This window comes from Balaenoptera physalus (genome assembly GCF_965194825.1).
Source record: "Balaenoptera physalus genome assembly, chromosome: 18".
Classification (NCBI taxonomy): Eukaryota; Metazoa; Chordata; class Mammalia; order Artiodactyla; family Balaenopteridae; genus Balaenoptera; species Balaenoptera physalus.
In genome coordinates, this window is record NC_138899.1 from 2716451 (window position 1) to 2731061 (window position 14611).

The following is a 14611-nucleotide window of genomic DNA, read 5'->3' on the forward strand; positions in this document are numbered from 1 at the left end:
GACCACGTCTGCTTTGTTTAAGGACACTTCTTACGCCTTTCTTTATTCTCTAAGCAGAAATGGAAAGTACTCTCTCTAACCTGTTGGGGACACTATTTGCACTGAAGGAAATTCACAGATGTTAATGTCTACACAATGAGCCCCTTTTCCTTGCAGTGACTTTGTAGGGAGCCTTTGCCCAACAGCATTTACGTGGTGAGAAGCTAATGCAGTTTCTCACTTGTCCAGAGCAGTTCCCCTTTCAGCCATGGTCATTTTCCCGTGAACAGAGTGACGATAACCAGTGTGGCTGTCGGCTTGGCACTTGGTGTTGTGCTGTGTCCATGAGTTCTGTTCTGGTTTCAGGCTTCCCGATACCAGGGCTGACTGGTGCCCCCGGCTTCCCCGGTGAAAGAGGAGAGAAAGGTGACCAGGGCTTGCCAGGCGTGTCCTTGCCCGGACCAGGTGGAAGGGATGGGCTACTGGGCCCCCCTGGGCCCCCCGGCCCCCCTGGGCAGCCAGGCCACACAAGTGAGTTCCCTCTGGGCCCATTTCGCGTGGTGTCCTGTCCAGGACAGATGGGGGGCAGGGCTGGGGAAGGTGTAGTGCCAGAGGCTGGGTGCCCAGCGACTTATGAATTGTTCGTATCTCACTTAGTTGTCTTTGCAGAGTTAGTCACTGCAGAAAGGAAGAGTGAACATAAACTAATGAAACTGGTTTAGAGGAATAGGGGCCAACCTAACCAGCATCTAAAGTTAGAAAGCAAACCAGTTGAGTTGTAGGGTTCTTACTGGGAAAGGAACGCATTCTGTTCATCTAGAGACACAAGCTGGTACTAAGACACACACACACAAACACACACACACACACACACACGGAGAAGGGGCTGCTTTGTCTGTAAGTGACTTCAAATCTGAACGGTAGTTTACCTGGATTTTTCTCGTCTGCCCACCATCAAAGCTGAGCACGGAACAGGAACCTCTTGATTCAGTGAAGGGGGCTCTGTGGCTCCAAAGTAATCGCAATGCAAAATAAAAGAAACTTTGAGGGGATTTAAACTAATCGTTCCAGTGGGCGTAAGCTCAGACCTCCAGCGTGTGCTCAGCCGAGCGTCTGAGGCACGGGTCCTCTGTGGGTTGTGGGAAGGGGGTCTCCACGCTGTAGGTGCCGGGTGGCTTATTTGCTGGAATGCAGACCCACCTCCATGAAAGGACTTCTCACGGATGAAGTTACGTAGGGAGGCCAGATACGGAGTGGATGGGACAAGTGATTCCAGATGTGAAGCTTCACTGGGAATGGAGCGGCGTGAACTTCCTCGGACCTGTTGTTCATGGGCCAGAGGGATGGGTCCCCTGTGACCTTACGGGGACTTCCTCCCCTTCTGATGTGAAACGTGGAGAATGAAGATCAAATATCGAAGTCTTCGAGGCATGCAATCCAAAGTCACTTTTTCTCTATGTGTCCAAGAGAAGGCTGCAGGCGTCAGAAGGGCCTTTGGGTCCTTATTCGTTCATTCCTTGGTCACTTACTCATTCAACAAACATTGGCGTGCCTATGATACGCCAGGCGCTGCCCTAAGACCTGTGACAAAGCCCACAAAACAATCCTGTCCTCCTGGGGCATGCATTCTGAGACAGAAATCAAGTAAATAAGTATCAGTAGATTATGTGGTAGCAGGAGGTGACAAATACAGGAGGAAAGGAAGCCGGGAAGGGAAGACAGAGGTCTGGGCCGTGCGTGGGTTCTGACTTTAAAAAGAGTGATCGGCAAAGACCCTGGCGAGAGAGCCAACCGTGGGGAGATCTAGAACCTTTTTTTCATATTCGTAGTTTGCCAGTTCTGAAATGTGAACAAGTCTCACGGAAAGACTTGAACTTCTCCCTGCTGTGAATTGTGTAGGATGTGTCGGCTGATTACATTGGGATAGGTACCCTCCAGGTTTCCGGGTTGCCCTTTCCAGTCTGTGCAAATTAGGTGATTCACAATCACGGCGTGCTGAGTGATCATTTATCAGTGAGGTTTTTACACACATTTACAGCGCACGTTAAAGAGGCTGCATCTTAACGAATCGCCACCTTGGGACCCTTTGATTGCTCATTCACCAGGGAGTGTGGAGCCGCCTTCAGCCCTGTCCGCTCCTGCGCTCTGGTCCCGTGTGGCTGCAGCCCTCCCTGCCCTTGACGGCCGGGCCTTCCTGAGCAGACGGTGTAAACGTCGAACCTGAACTTGCCCTTCAAAACCCCTCAGACACATCCCTGTATTCTTGCTTTAGACTTAAAATTATTTAAAATTCATTTGGATGAGGACGGTAACTTGCCTTCCTACCAGGGCTGTGTAGGGATTCTGATGGAGAGGAAGCTGGCGGGAGGTGTGTTCTGGAAAAATAATAATTTTACGTCTGTCAGCGTTCACGCACCTGTGTTTCCAGCATCGGGGGGTCCAGCCATCTCGGCTTGCAGGGCTGGGAATGAGTTCTTCCCAGGCAAGGAATTTTAGAGAAGCTTTTTGAAGCATAAAAACGACTCCACTCTGTTCAAGACCGATGGGGTCACCAAGGAGCCGGCCGGAGCCAGAGGACCCAGGGCAGAGATACGGCCACCCCAGGGTTCCTCCTCGCCTGTGCTTTATTCAGAGAAGCTCCCAGGAAAACAGCCACAAGCAAACAAAAAACCCCTGGACTTCATTTCTTACACACTTGAAACTTTTTCCTCTGAGCTCTAAACAAAGTCATCAGACAGAGAAATTTGGGCTCCTTTTTAGGCCTTTGTGTCTGCGGAGAGCACACCCACCGTTGCCCCAGCATCCCTTGTGAAAAGCCCAAAAGGCTGGGGATGCTTCTCGCCCTCTGTCCCTCCCGATGGAGCTGATGTGTGAGCTGGGGGGGGAGTAGGAGCTGCAGCTGTGAATGTCTGGGCTACGGTTGTGACCGGTGCCCGCAGAGCCTCACGTTCAAGCACGCACTCTGTCACTTTCCTTCAGAGATACTGGAGAAGGAAATATAAACTCTATCACTGTGTGTATTCGAAAACAATACTTTTTTTTTTACTAGAACCCACAACAGATGGTGTTTGCGTCACTGCAGTTCATTTTCATGCTTCTTCACATCAATAATGCTCAGAATTGAATAGGAACAAACAATTAGAGTTGTCTTCCCACGGGCAGTCTGTGTCTCTAAGATAATGAGTACTTCGCTGTAAGTTTGCTCAGGAGGAAAAAAAGGCATAAAGTTGCTGAAGTCTCTGTGTTGACTTCACAGATGTAGGACATGGACAAATCATTGAAGTTTTTGAGCCTCAGTTTCTTAACCTGTGACGTAAGGGTGATGGTGTGTACCTTGCAAGATAACATGAAATAAGGTTCAGGACAGGGCTAATGTGCTGGAATAAGCGTTAGAATTGTAAAATAGAAATTTTAGCATCGACAGCTTGTGACGGGGCGTGGATGGATGCTGTGTGCGCTGGTCACGTTTTACAAGTTAACGTACTAGGATTGTTTCAAAGCAGACCACAGCTGGATTTCTAATAAACCTAAACAACCTTGCCAAAGGTTATTGCCAAATAACCTAAATAAAGTTTGGTTTTGTAATAGATTGAATCAAGAGAGGGTGAAAACACCTAGCTTCTGTTTGGTGGGAGTGATCCTCTAATTGTTAAACATCCATTGCAGATGGAATTGTGGAGTGCCAGCCCGGGCCGCCAGGTGGCCAGGGTCCTCCCGGAAGTCCGGGGCAGCCGGGGCTGACAGGCGAAGTTGGGGAAAAAGGTAAGAGATTTAATTTTTTAAAAAAATGTTGACTGTGCTTGGGCGTGTGATACATTTCTACATACTTACTGGCTTTGGGTGGACATGGCTATCTTCTTCCATTATTTGAAGCTCTCCTCAAAGTCCATGCCTAAGACGTGTCTCCTGACAGCTCTGCTGAGATTGTTGGGCGTTGAAGAGACAGTTATCACCTGGGAGACAACGGGGAGACGGGCCCTGAAGTCAGATTCCCTGTTCTTTACCCTCTGTGAGGTCAGCAGATTAAATTCTCAGATTGATACCTTCCTGCGATCCTTCGGTTCAGAGTCAGAGATTGCATTCTCCGAGAATGCACGTCTTTCCTTGAAGCCGGATCACAAGTGTGTATACAGAATGCTCACCACCCCTCAGTCCCCGTTTCCGTAATCAGTGTGAGCAGATCTGCGCTGATGAATCAGCCACCTCCACCCTTGGCTCTGAGTTTTATCTTAAACTTTTCAAGTGTCGTCTGCAGTGCCAACGCGGGACTCATCATAATCCTTCACAATCTTGAGAACGATGGATTATCACTGCACAAACAGTCCCGTCTTAGAGTGGAGTAAACAAAGGATGTTCCAGTGTTTATTCAGTATATGTCTCTTAATACCCAGAGAGTAGAACAAAGAGAGGGCGGCCCCCCAAAACTGATCCCTGTGGGTTCCTTTTCTGGCTTTGGATCGCAAAGAGTTTTTGCTCTTCAAAAGTCTGAAGCTCAAATGCATGGAAAATGTCTTAGAATTTTGACAGCCGTGTAAGTTGCAGAACCTTAGATGAAAGCGATCTTAGAATTCAAGCGGGGAGGATTGTGCCACCAGCTGGCGTGTCATTTGTTTTTCATGAATCTCCCTAGTGACCAGTTGCTTAGCACTTTCTGAGGTAGGCTGTTCCATTTTGTGACGGAGCCAATGGTCGGAAGGTTCTTTGTACTGAGACGTGTGTTCATCCGTCCCCCGGCTCCTAAGAGGAGCCTCTTTCTTCCTGTGCCTTCACGCCCCTGCGGTGGAGCCGTCAGCCTGCCCAGACTGCAGTGCGAGGTCTCCCCGCCGTCCACGTCCAGCCTCAGGACAGACACACACGGATCCCACAGCACCTGCGGCTTGGCTGGGTTACTAGGCAACTAACAGTGCATCCCTCCCACTGATGCACTCCTGTTCTGCCCTTGTTCCTGACACTGGGGCCTGGTGTGGGGTGTGCCTGGGGCTGGGGTGCCGGTCAGGGTGAGGGGACGAGGGGCACACAGCCCAGCCTCTGTGACTCCTGAGTGACAGCTTCTCCACGTGTGCTCTGCTCTCTGTTGGCCTTATCTGTGCCTAGAAACCTGACATTTAAGGTTCAGGACACACGCACATCTAAGACACTCGAAGGCCTTTTAGCTTAGTTTGAAAATCAAGATGTAAGAGGTTAGAGTTTCCAAAGAAAGGCATTTCCTCGCATTTTCATGTGCTGGGGTCCCTCTCCTCTTGGGTCCTCCATGTCAGGTCAGGTCTTTGCCCTGGATTTTGTGCCTTCTTACTCCCATCTGTCATTTGTCAGCCTGGAACATAGGTTTAAAGTCCAGGAGTTACATGTGCAGTTGGCTAAAAAATACAAAATCAAAGAGAAAGATGATGGGAAGTTTTAGAATTAGAGACAAAATGATAGAGTCGAGTCATCTCAGGCTGATGGGAAAACGGAGTTCTGGATCACTTTTTAGTGAGGCAGGGCCTGTGCCTTGGCAGGGCAGAAGGATGGGATTCCTTAGAAGGGCACCCGTGGTTACCTGTGATGTGTGCAGAGGGCGGAGGGTGGGCCCCGTGTCAGGGACACACGGCCACTGGCAGATGGACGCATCTGGAGCAGTTGTTGGGTAAACGGTGGCCTCCTCTTCCCTCTCCTGTGCTGTCCCTATGCTTCAGGGGATTCTGCTCACCTGTTCTATATAATACCCCGTGTCTCCTTTTTTAGGTCAAAAAGGAGATAGTTGCCTCATCTGTGACTCAACAGGACTTCGTGGGCCCCCAGGGCCACAGGGACCCCCCGGAGAAATAGGTAAGGCCCCAAATGTGAAAGGGACCAGGCCAGAATTTGCTTCGATGGGTTGGAACCTTCACAGTGAAGCATATCTTACTCCCTGACCTGATTTTCTCCATCAACACTAAAGCACCAGATGAGAATGTGAAGCCACAGTTCTAGGATTTGTCCATTTTGTTGAAAATTATCAAGATGACTTACAAATTCAGCGTCAGAAAGATTTCCTAGTCAAAGGATAGCAGCATATGGTTCACACAGCTCTGCAAATTTCCTTATCTCAGAGGAGGTTACCTGCCTGCTTTGGTTTAAGTGGCCCCTGGGCTTGCGGGCGGGGGTTTGTAGCCATTCCGCATCAGTGTTACTCGTGTGCATTTGGGGGTCCCTCTTCCCCCTTCTGAGCCCATCTTGGGCATTTTTGTTATTACTGTCTCGAGATGCTTCAAACATCATCCACTTAGTATGAAGATCTTTGCACTTTTGAATCGTGAAAAGGTAAAAATGTTTTGAGCTCTTTGAAAGTGTCTCATCAACAATGTGCTGAATCTTTCCTCTGTCTCTTGCGAAAGGTTTCCCAGGACAGCCAGGGGCCAAGGGCGACAGAGGTTTACCCGGCAGGGATGGTCTTGAAGGATTGCCTGTAAGTAAACCTGTCTGAGTTCCTAGACATATTAGAAGTTGCCACCGAGCAAACCAGCAAAGGCACGTATCGTTGCATTTGCACATGGACTCCTGCTTTATTTGGGAGCTGGTAAAGGATCACTTTGTCGAGCAGTTAGAATTACTCCCCATGTCTCTCCTGACTGATTGACCTGAGGATAAGTAGGACCATTGCATCCAGAACCTGCACCCCAACTTGCCTTTCTTCTCACCTGGTCAGAATTCAGTTGCCGCTTACCTGTTTCCAGGCATGACCGAGTGCTGGTGGTCACTTTCCCGCAGGGTCTCTGGTGCCACCAAGAGTCACCTCTAACAGCCACACTGTTGAGTTGTCTTTTTACACCATCATCCAGTCTCACACCAGATAATCTAAAGCTTGTCAGTGAATAAGTTCAGCGCTGACGGTGTCTATGGCAGTGAAGGAGCACTGGCTGATTTTCCTCTAGGAATTTGAATGATTCCTTTCTTCTTCTTACAGATACAGAATTTGAAAACTCCTATCACCAACATCTGTTGCAAAGACACTTTTTCAAATCTATAGATGAAATATCTCGATCACAAGGACATGAAACCTTTCAGTTAGACAGAACACCATTTTCTTAACCTTTCTACGTTGTTTTAAAAGAAGCCATTGAATAGCAGATTATAGTAATAATCTTAAATATTGAAGGACGTTATTTTTTTGTGCATGTAATCAGCTCTATTTCTAAAGCTTTTAAGCCTTTGGGCTTTGTTCTAGTATTTTCTTTGTGCTTCTCAGTTCTGTTAAGCATTAATCAGTTTCTACAATTTCTTTCATTCCTTTTTTTCTTTTTCCTTTTCTTTTGTCGTAATGGAAACAAAGTCAAATCTTTAGCATTATTCTTTTTTGGTTGTAGGTCTTTAACATTTGTAATTTAAGAAGATATTTCTGGAAGGTTCTGTAAAAGCAGGTCAGGGCAAAAGTGAGTTGAAATAGGAATGAAACAGCTGGAATCCAGCAATAGTTTTCTCCTTTTGAAGTTAAGTCATGGGCTTCTGCTTTCCAGAACTTCCCCGGTGCCTGGGGAGCTAAGTTAGAAGTCACACTTGTTTAACATATTTCTAAATAAGTTGGAAGTTCACAAAGCTGGGAACGCTGACTGTGGTGGTGATCAAAGTGGGAACAACTTTGAAGGCAACAGACATAGTCTGGGCACGGTCTTTATCTACTCGGCCTTCCTGGAATACTTCCTGCCTCCACTCTGCCTGGAACCCAGTGCAGACACCCGCCCCCCACCCCCCTGCCAGCCCCAAATCCAATATAAATGAGAAAAGAGGAAGGAGGATGGTTGAGGAGAAGTCACGATAAAGAAAAAAACAAAGAAAATGTCCAACAAAAATGCGAATCCCCATGCCTTGCCCATCCAGGGAGCATCTTTCTTGGTGCAGAGGGAAGACACTTCTAAAAATTGTTCTGTGGGTAAATAACCTAAGAGAAGATAATAATCTTCCTTTTATTAGATGCTATATCATAGCTCCGTGGTTTAACTAGCTCGAAAATGTGGTACCCTTATTTCGAATTTGGCTGGAGGCTAAAAGAGGCTCTGCCAACCAGCGGAGCAAACTGGAAAGTAGATTCCAATGAAGAAAGCTCTGATTCTGCATTTGATTTAGGTAGCGTTTCTGGGACATGTCCTCTGAAAGCTGAGGGTTTGATTTGGGGAAAGGAGGACAGACCACAAGAGGCGGGCTCCAGGCCGAGATGACGAAGCCCAGCCCCCAAGCAGGTCCGGGGTCACTGGGAGTGACCTGTGTCAATTGAAACGAACTTCTCCCAGCTTTTCCCATGGTGGCACCACTTTCTAGAAGCAGACTGCACAAGTTGTCAGATCTTCTCCAACTTATGTAGCCAGTGCTAAACTTCCAAGACAGCGCCTGATTCTTCGACATTTATCCTAAGGGATGTACATCAAAAGACCCTTGAATCACTTAGGATTAGCAAAGAATCCACATGAGATGTCCTAGGGTTGTAAATGTCAATTTTCAAAGAAGTCCTAGATTTCTTCCTTAAATAGGACGATGGCTGACACGGTCATCCGTATGAAAATAAAAACTTGTATTTTTCTCACCCTGTGCTCATAGTATTAGAAAATACTATACTTCTAAGCTGTGAATAATCAACATAAAATAACATAAGGGGTGCTTCCGGTTTGAGAAAAATATGCACTGGTTGTAATTTCTTACGTTGGCCTTTACTTTTTATTGGTGAACATTGCTGGTTCAACATACACGTCCTCCGGTACCTCCCTCTTGTAGACATTAAGGGCACAAAGACAGGAAGCCTTGGTCCTGCCCTTACAGCCCTGAAAGGCTAGTGGAGAGACAGAAGGCAAGCAAATGTCCCTAACAGAGCAAAGAGGACCATACAGGACACGGAGGAAACAGGGGAGAAGGCCACCTGGGCCTATCCGGAAGGGCTTCCGAGATTAGCTGGGCCTTAGGGAGGCACAGGAGCTAATGTTACCTGAGAGAAAAAGCTACAAAATGCCACAGCAGCTTTCAACCAAATAAAGAATTTTCCATGTCCTCTGCTAGACTTCCTGGCGGGTGGCTGGTGGAGATAGTGGGACTAGAGTAAATACGATAGATTGGGTATCTTTCCCCTTCCTTCCCCGAGTAGATCTGAGTGAAGTGTCCTCTGTCACAAGGGGCACTTCCAGCTCAGGGCCAGCTCCGACCAGCTGTGTCCAGTACTTTGAGGAGTACATGTTACAGGTACACACAGAGGGGGGGGGTGTGTGTGTGTGTGTGTACACGTGTGTGCACGCACTGCGGTTCACCTACATCCAAGAACCGTTTCAAAGGGAGTTTACAAAAAGGAATTCAAACCACATGAATTCTGCAAGAGTTTAAATTCTGCCAAGTGAGTGGGGAGGTTGAAGAGATCCCTCTCTCAGAGAACAGGTAACTGAGGCAGTTGTTTAAAGCCTTGGGCCTCTTCCTGGTGAACCCCACTCTCAAGGGGAGCTGGCGGAGGAACCATCCAGGGGGTGGGCGTTCCTTGAAGACCCCCCTTTCCAGGAACTGAGAAGTGTTCCAGTGTGTGTCTCTTGGGAAAGTTTATTCTGCTGACGGCTCAAAAGCCCAGTTGCAGAGCTGCCCTGGTGCTCCCTTCCCCGACTTGCCTCTTTCCGGGTGCTCTGGGCCTCCTTATCTCTTCCGGGATTAGGGCTGTGCGCGTGAGAGGCAAGCTGTGTGATTTCAGCACCGACCAGACTTAGGAAACGTGGCTGTTCTCAGCCTCCATCTCTGGTTCCTGGGCCCGGGAATCGAACATCCAGCCCCTTCCAGCCGTAGCTGAGCTGTTCTTGGGAATGTCAGCAGTTGTAAGAGACAAGAAAGCTACCTAAGGACTGATCTACGGGCTGGGCCCAGCGCTTCTCCTTCACTCCCCCGTCCTGTCCCCGTCTCCATTACTAGAGGCTCTTTAAGGGCCGCACAGCAGTGAGGTCAGCTCAGGGCTTTGTCACAGAGCTGCTGGCTTTTTTTTGCTCCTACACAGGGAACGGGGAGCTCTAAACCCGTCCCCACTTTTCAAGGTGGAGTCCTGATTTCCTTGTCGTTTTGCTCTATGGATGGGCGTCTTCGGTGGTGGCCTCATAAGGCTTTGTTCTCGCAGGGACCGCAAGGTGTGCCAGGGCTGATGGGCCAGCCAGGAGCCAAGGGCGAGCCTGGCGAGATTTACTTCGAAATGCGACTCAAGGGCGACAAAGGAGCCCCAGGTTTCCCAGGCCAGCCCGGGATGCCAGGCAGAGCAGGCTCTCCCGGAAGAGACGGCCATCCGGGTCTGCCCGGCCCCAAAGGCTCCCCGGTATGTTGATTCCCAGACTTTGAAGGTGCGCTTGACAGATGATGGATATGCAAAGAATGGAGGAAGGAGTAATTGGTATCATGTTGACCTGTTTTCACCGGGGGGGGTCCTTGTTGTAAACGAACTTGTCTCACGTTCACTGGAAAACTGTAGTCTGTAAACCTAGGTGTGATAGCCTTGACTTGAACGATTAGGTGATAAGGGGTCAGTGTCTTCTGATGGATCTGGGGGAACTGAAAAGACCTCCATATGTCGGACGGGAGGTGAATTTTAAAGTTAGCGGCGTTCAAGTCACCCTTTCAAAGAAGATTCCAGATATAAGTGCCTTCCTCTTTGGAGCGTCTCCTTATGTCTGGGTTGGGAGGGCGATTGCTCAGCTTAGAGGAGAGAATGCCGGTTTCATTTATTAACTACAAGGTGACCTTTGCAGACGGGTTGAAGTTAATAAGTAGCACAGCTAGTTAAACTCTGGCACTTTTTTACCATGGATGGTGGAAAAATGCGACGCAGATCGGAGTGCTGGTATGTCTGCTAACTCGTCTTTTTCTCTTTTCGCTTCAGGGTTCAGTAGGATTAAAAGGAGAACGTGGCCCCCCGGGAGGAGTTGGATTCCCCGGCAGCCGTGGTGACGTCGGCCCTCCTGGGCCTCCAGGGTTTGGCCCTATTGGCCCCATTGGTGACAAAGGACAGATGGGCTTTCCGGGAAACCCCGGGTCCCCAGGCCTGCCAGGTGAGGCCTGAGGACCTCAAGTGCCACACGCAGATGCCAGGAGCCCTGGGCTCAGTGACATGGGGACGTGGGTCTGGTTTCAGTTCTGCCAGGAGGGGGGATGAGACCTGAGCAACCTTTCCTTAGCGTTTCTGTATCTCGTTCCTTCCTTTATGAGATGGGCCAGTGGCGTGGAGGGTCTGGATAACAGGAACTTGAAGGTATAGGTGATTTCCTTATAAATAAGTACACCATATGCAGCAGAGAAGGTCAGCCTTCTGTGTGGATGTGGAAGTGATGCCAGCCTGAGCCCGTCTTCTGTTTCTCGCCGATGAGCGGTCCCTTTTGGCTTCTGTGTATCCCAAGCCACATACTTACTCTTCACCCCTCCGCTGAGGTGCACACGCTCAGTGACTGATCCACTGCTGCTTTGACTTGGCTGTTGAATTTCGGGGTAGTTCCAGCCGTTTGTTGACTGTTTTTCCACGTGGTTCTGTGTGCCACGCGCTGAGCTAAGCGACCAGAGAGGAAGCAAGCCAGAGGCCGCCCACCCTCCTGGAGCCCACCGCCCGGGCTTTGGTGAAGAACGTGGGAGGGGGCTGTGTGAGGGATTCCCACGGACGCGCTCCACTGCGTCCTCACGACGGGCTTATCTTCAGGGACGGAAGTGAAAGGGGGTCCCCGGGCCCCGCACACAGTAGGCTGTCAGTGACTTCTTAGTTGAATATGATTCCGGGAAGAAATGGAACATTGACATCGTTGCCTAGGAAACTGGAGGAGAGGAGGCCAGGAACGGCCTGGACACAGAGGACAGAAGGACGTGTGCTGTGACTAAGATGGCTTAAGAGTTGTAGAAATGAATGAAAGGTGATTTGGGGTGGTTAAAGGTGTGTGGCCAGTAAGCCTGGAGAAGCCTAGTAACTAAGAAGCTGGAAGAACGAGGTTTCCAACAGGAGAGACTCAGCAGCGATTACAGTCTGGCCTTCTTGCTGTCACACGTTTGCCGATTCTGCCCCGAGCCACGTATCCAGCCCAAGTTTCGTCAGTTCCTGTCCCCACGGGGAACTGTTAGTTCCTCATGAAGACCCAGTGTAGGGTTCGTCGGCTTCGTAACGCAGGACACATCAGCAGCCTTTGACGGAGGTCCAAGTACAGCGCCTTGCTGGATGGGCTACTGTTACCGTCAGCGCTGGGTGATTGCTGGTTACTCACTCACAAGTGAGGGCTCCATTGATGATTGCTCTTTGATTAGCAAGGGACCCAGGAACGTCTCTCTTACGACTCCTTTCGGGGCAGGAAAATGCTGGGTTTGACTGAGAAACACCCCGGGTCTCGGAAACGGGCCTCTGGTCACTAACCCCACACTCCTAATTCCCAAATCGCCATCTCAAGTGTTCTTCGTGCTTCCGGAATCTGAACACTTGCAGCGTGTAAAAAGGAATCAGGTTTTTTTTTTTCTCGGCCAGAAACTACCATCAGAAAAGCCAGTGGGACACAAACAGATACCTCTTGACGGGATGGGAAGAGGGTTCCCGAAAGAGGCAATGCTGAAAGTGCTGTCGGTCAGTTGTCCACATTCTGGAGGGTTCCTTGGCCATCCAGACCCAGGCAGCTTTGGGATTAGAAACCCGACTTCTTTGATCTGCCAGAGCTGTGTTTAGTCTGATGGTCATAAAAGCCCTGTTCCCAGGGCTGGAGCTGATAGCAAAGATGTGTTGGGGTCAGGCCCTGGTGCTTCCCACAGTCTGTAGCTAAAGCCAGTGTTGGCTGTCCCTGGGAGGCCCTTCAGATCCTGAGTTCTCTAAGGTATGTGAAGGTTCAGTGGAGATGAGCCCTTTGGTCCTTTCGTAACAGCTCAATCCTGACACCCAGTGGATCTCGTAGGCACGGGCACCCGGGGCTGCGCCTGCACCTCCCAGTTTGGAGATGGAAAAGGTGGCTTTTCTGGGCTGGAGATACCACAGAACCGTCCAGCTCACTGTTAGGGTAACGATATCACCCACGGGGCACGTCGTGAAGATAACTTCCCACCAGATGTGGGCATCAGAGCAACTTACAACCAATCCTGTCTGAGAAACTGAGAGAGAACGGTGAAAAGGCTTTGACTTTTTGGGACAGATTAATTGATACTCAGGGTCATCTCACTGTTTATTGTTGTAGAGTTTTTAGCTTTTCGTGACTCTTGTTTTGGACGCTTAAAGAATTCTTGTGTCAAACAAACATCTAGGTCATTTTGGGAGAAGAGGAGCTCTCTGTGAGAGATTCTAGAAAAGGAGAAGGAAGGGATGGAGGCGTGCAGACAAGGATGTGATGCAGCAGCCCTCACGCTGTGTCCTTGCTCTTTTTCCCCAGGTCCCAAGGGTGAAGAAGGAAAAGTCATGCCCTTACCCGGTCCCCCTGGAGCTGCAGGACTTCCGGGGTCCCCCGGTTACCAAGGGCCCCAAGGTACTCAGAGTCTCGTTCATCTGGAGGCTTGGGGTGGGGGAAATGTGCTCACGTTTTTCTCACGCTGACCATTGGTCTTTCTCACCGCAGGTGACCGAGGTTTTCCTGGAACCCCGGGAAGGCCGGGTCTCTCTGGAGAGAAGGGTTCAGTCGGCCAGCCTGGGATTGGCTTTCCAGGGCCTCCCGGCCCCAAAGGTAAACCCGCAGGACAGGGCAGCCTTGGGTGGGCCGCTGCTCTGGCCACTGCCCGCGTGGGCCCCGACGGTGGCGCCCGTCCCCAGCTGGTTAGCACCAAGGGCTGTGGTCTCTCCGCTCATCCTCACGTGAATTCTAGGAGAAAAGAGGCGGTGGACGTAAACACACCATGTGCGAGTTAGCGAAAGAGCTGCGTGGTGTGCAGGCTGGAGATTCCGGTCACCGAGGTGTTGAGTGACGTGGGCTCCCGGCCGAGTGGTTTGGTGGGAAGGGGTTGGGACCTTAAGGACCCCAAGCTGCCCAGGGAGCTGGCAGATGCCACGTTTGCCTAAACCTACCCTCAAGGGGGTCTCTCTCTCATCCGTGAAGGGAGCACACAGCCCGCCGGGGCCTGGACCAGGCTGGTCTGGAAGGTGGGGGAAGGTCAGGGGGATGGTGCGGTGAAAATGAGGAGGGGCCTTGCTCTTGGGGGAGAGGCCCTCACACGCATGGACGTTCCAGAGCCAGTACTTCTTTCTGAAAATTGTAAGGAAGTAAAGAGGACCGTTTTACCCTTTTTGCTGCTTTCTTAGTCCTTCAGGGAGACTGATGTGCACAATGGCCATTAGGGACTTTGGTCCAGAGCCCAGAAGGGCTGTGAGCAGGGAGGGGCCTGTCCTTTCCCTTTGGGCCGGCATCCCGACCCCAGTTTTACCGCCGTTTCACCAAAACTTAGTTTAAAGATTTGTCCAGCCTCTGGGCTTCGTCTAGGGCTCTGCATTGCACCCGCTCTCAAGGTTGCAGGCCTTCGCGCTCGGGGACGGGAGACAGCGGCCTGTTTCCCCGGGAGCCGCGTGATGCCCACCGCGCTCATGGCCACTTCTGCCAGGCTCACGGGGCAGAAGGCCCCCCAGTGACCCTCCAGCGTCACAGGGACGGTGCTCAGGCCTTCTGCATGTTCCATGGGAGAACCAGACCACTGCCATCACGGCAGGTAGAATTTAGCTGAGGAAGGCCTCCTTAAT

The 14611-nt window shown here is 50.3% G+C and overlaps 1 protein-coding gene across 2 annotated transcripts in view; it reads left to right on the forward strand.

Annotated features, from left to right (window-relative positions):
* COL4A1 (collagen type IV alpha 1 chain) overlaps window positions 1–14611 on the forward strand; it is a 152549-nt gene that overhangs the window by 110515 nt on the left and 27423 nt on the right. For both annotated transcript variants that reach the window (XM_082435260.1, XM_082435259.1), the window contains exons 21-28: window positions 346–510; window positions 3646–3741; window positions 5704–5787; window positions 6336–6406; window positions 10067–10258; window positions 10820–10988; window positions 13320–13412; window positions 13503–13607. In XM_082435260.1, the coding sequence (XP_082291386.1) occupies window positions 346–510; window positions 3646–3741; window positions 5704–5787; window positions 6336–6406; window positions 10067–10258; window positions 10820–10988; window positions 13320–13412; window positions 13503–13607 (975 nt within the window). The remainder of the gene's footprint in view (window positions 1–345; window positions 511–3645; window positions 3742–5703; window positions 5788–6335; window positions 6407–10066; window positions 10259–10819; window positions 10989–13319; window positions 13413–13502; window positions 13608–14611) is intronic.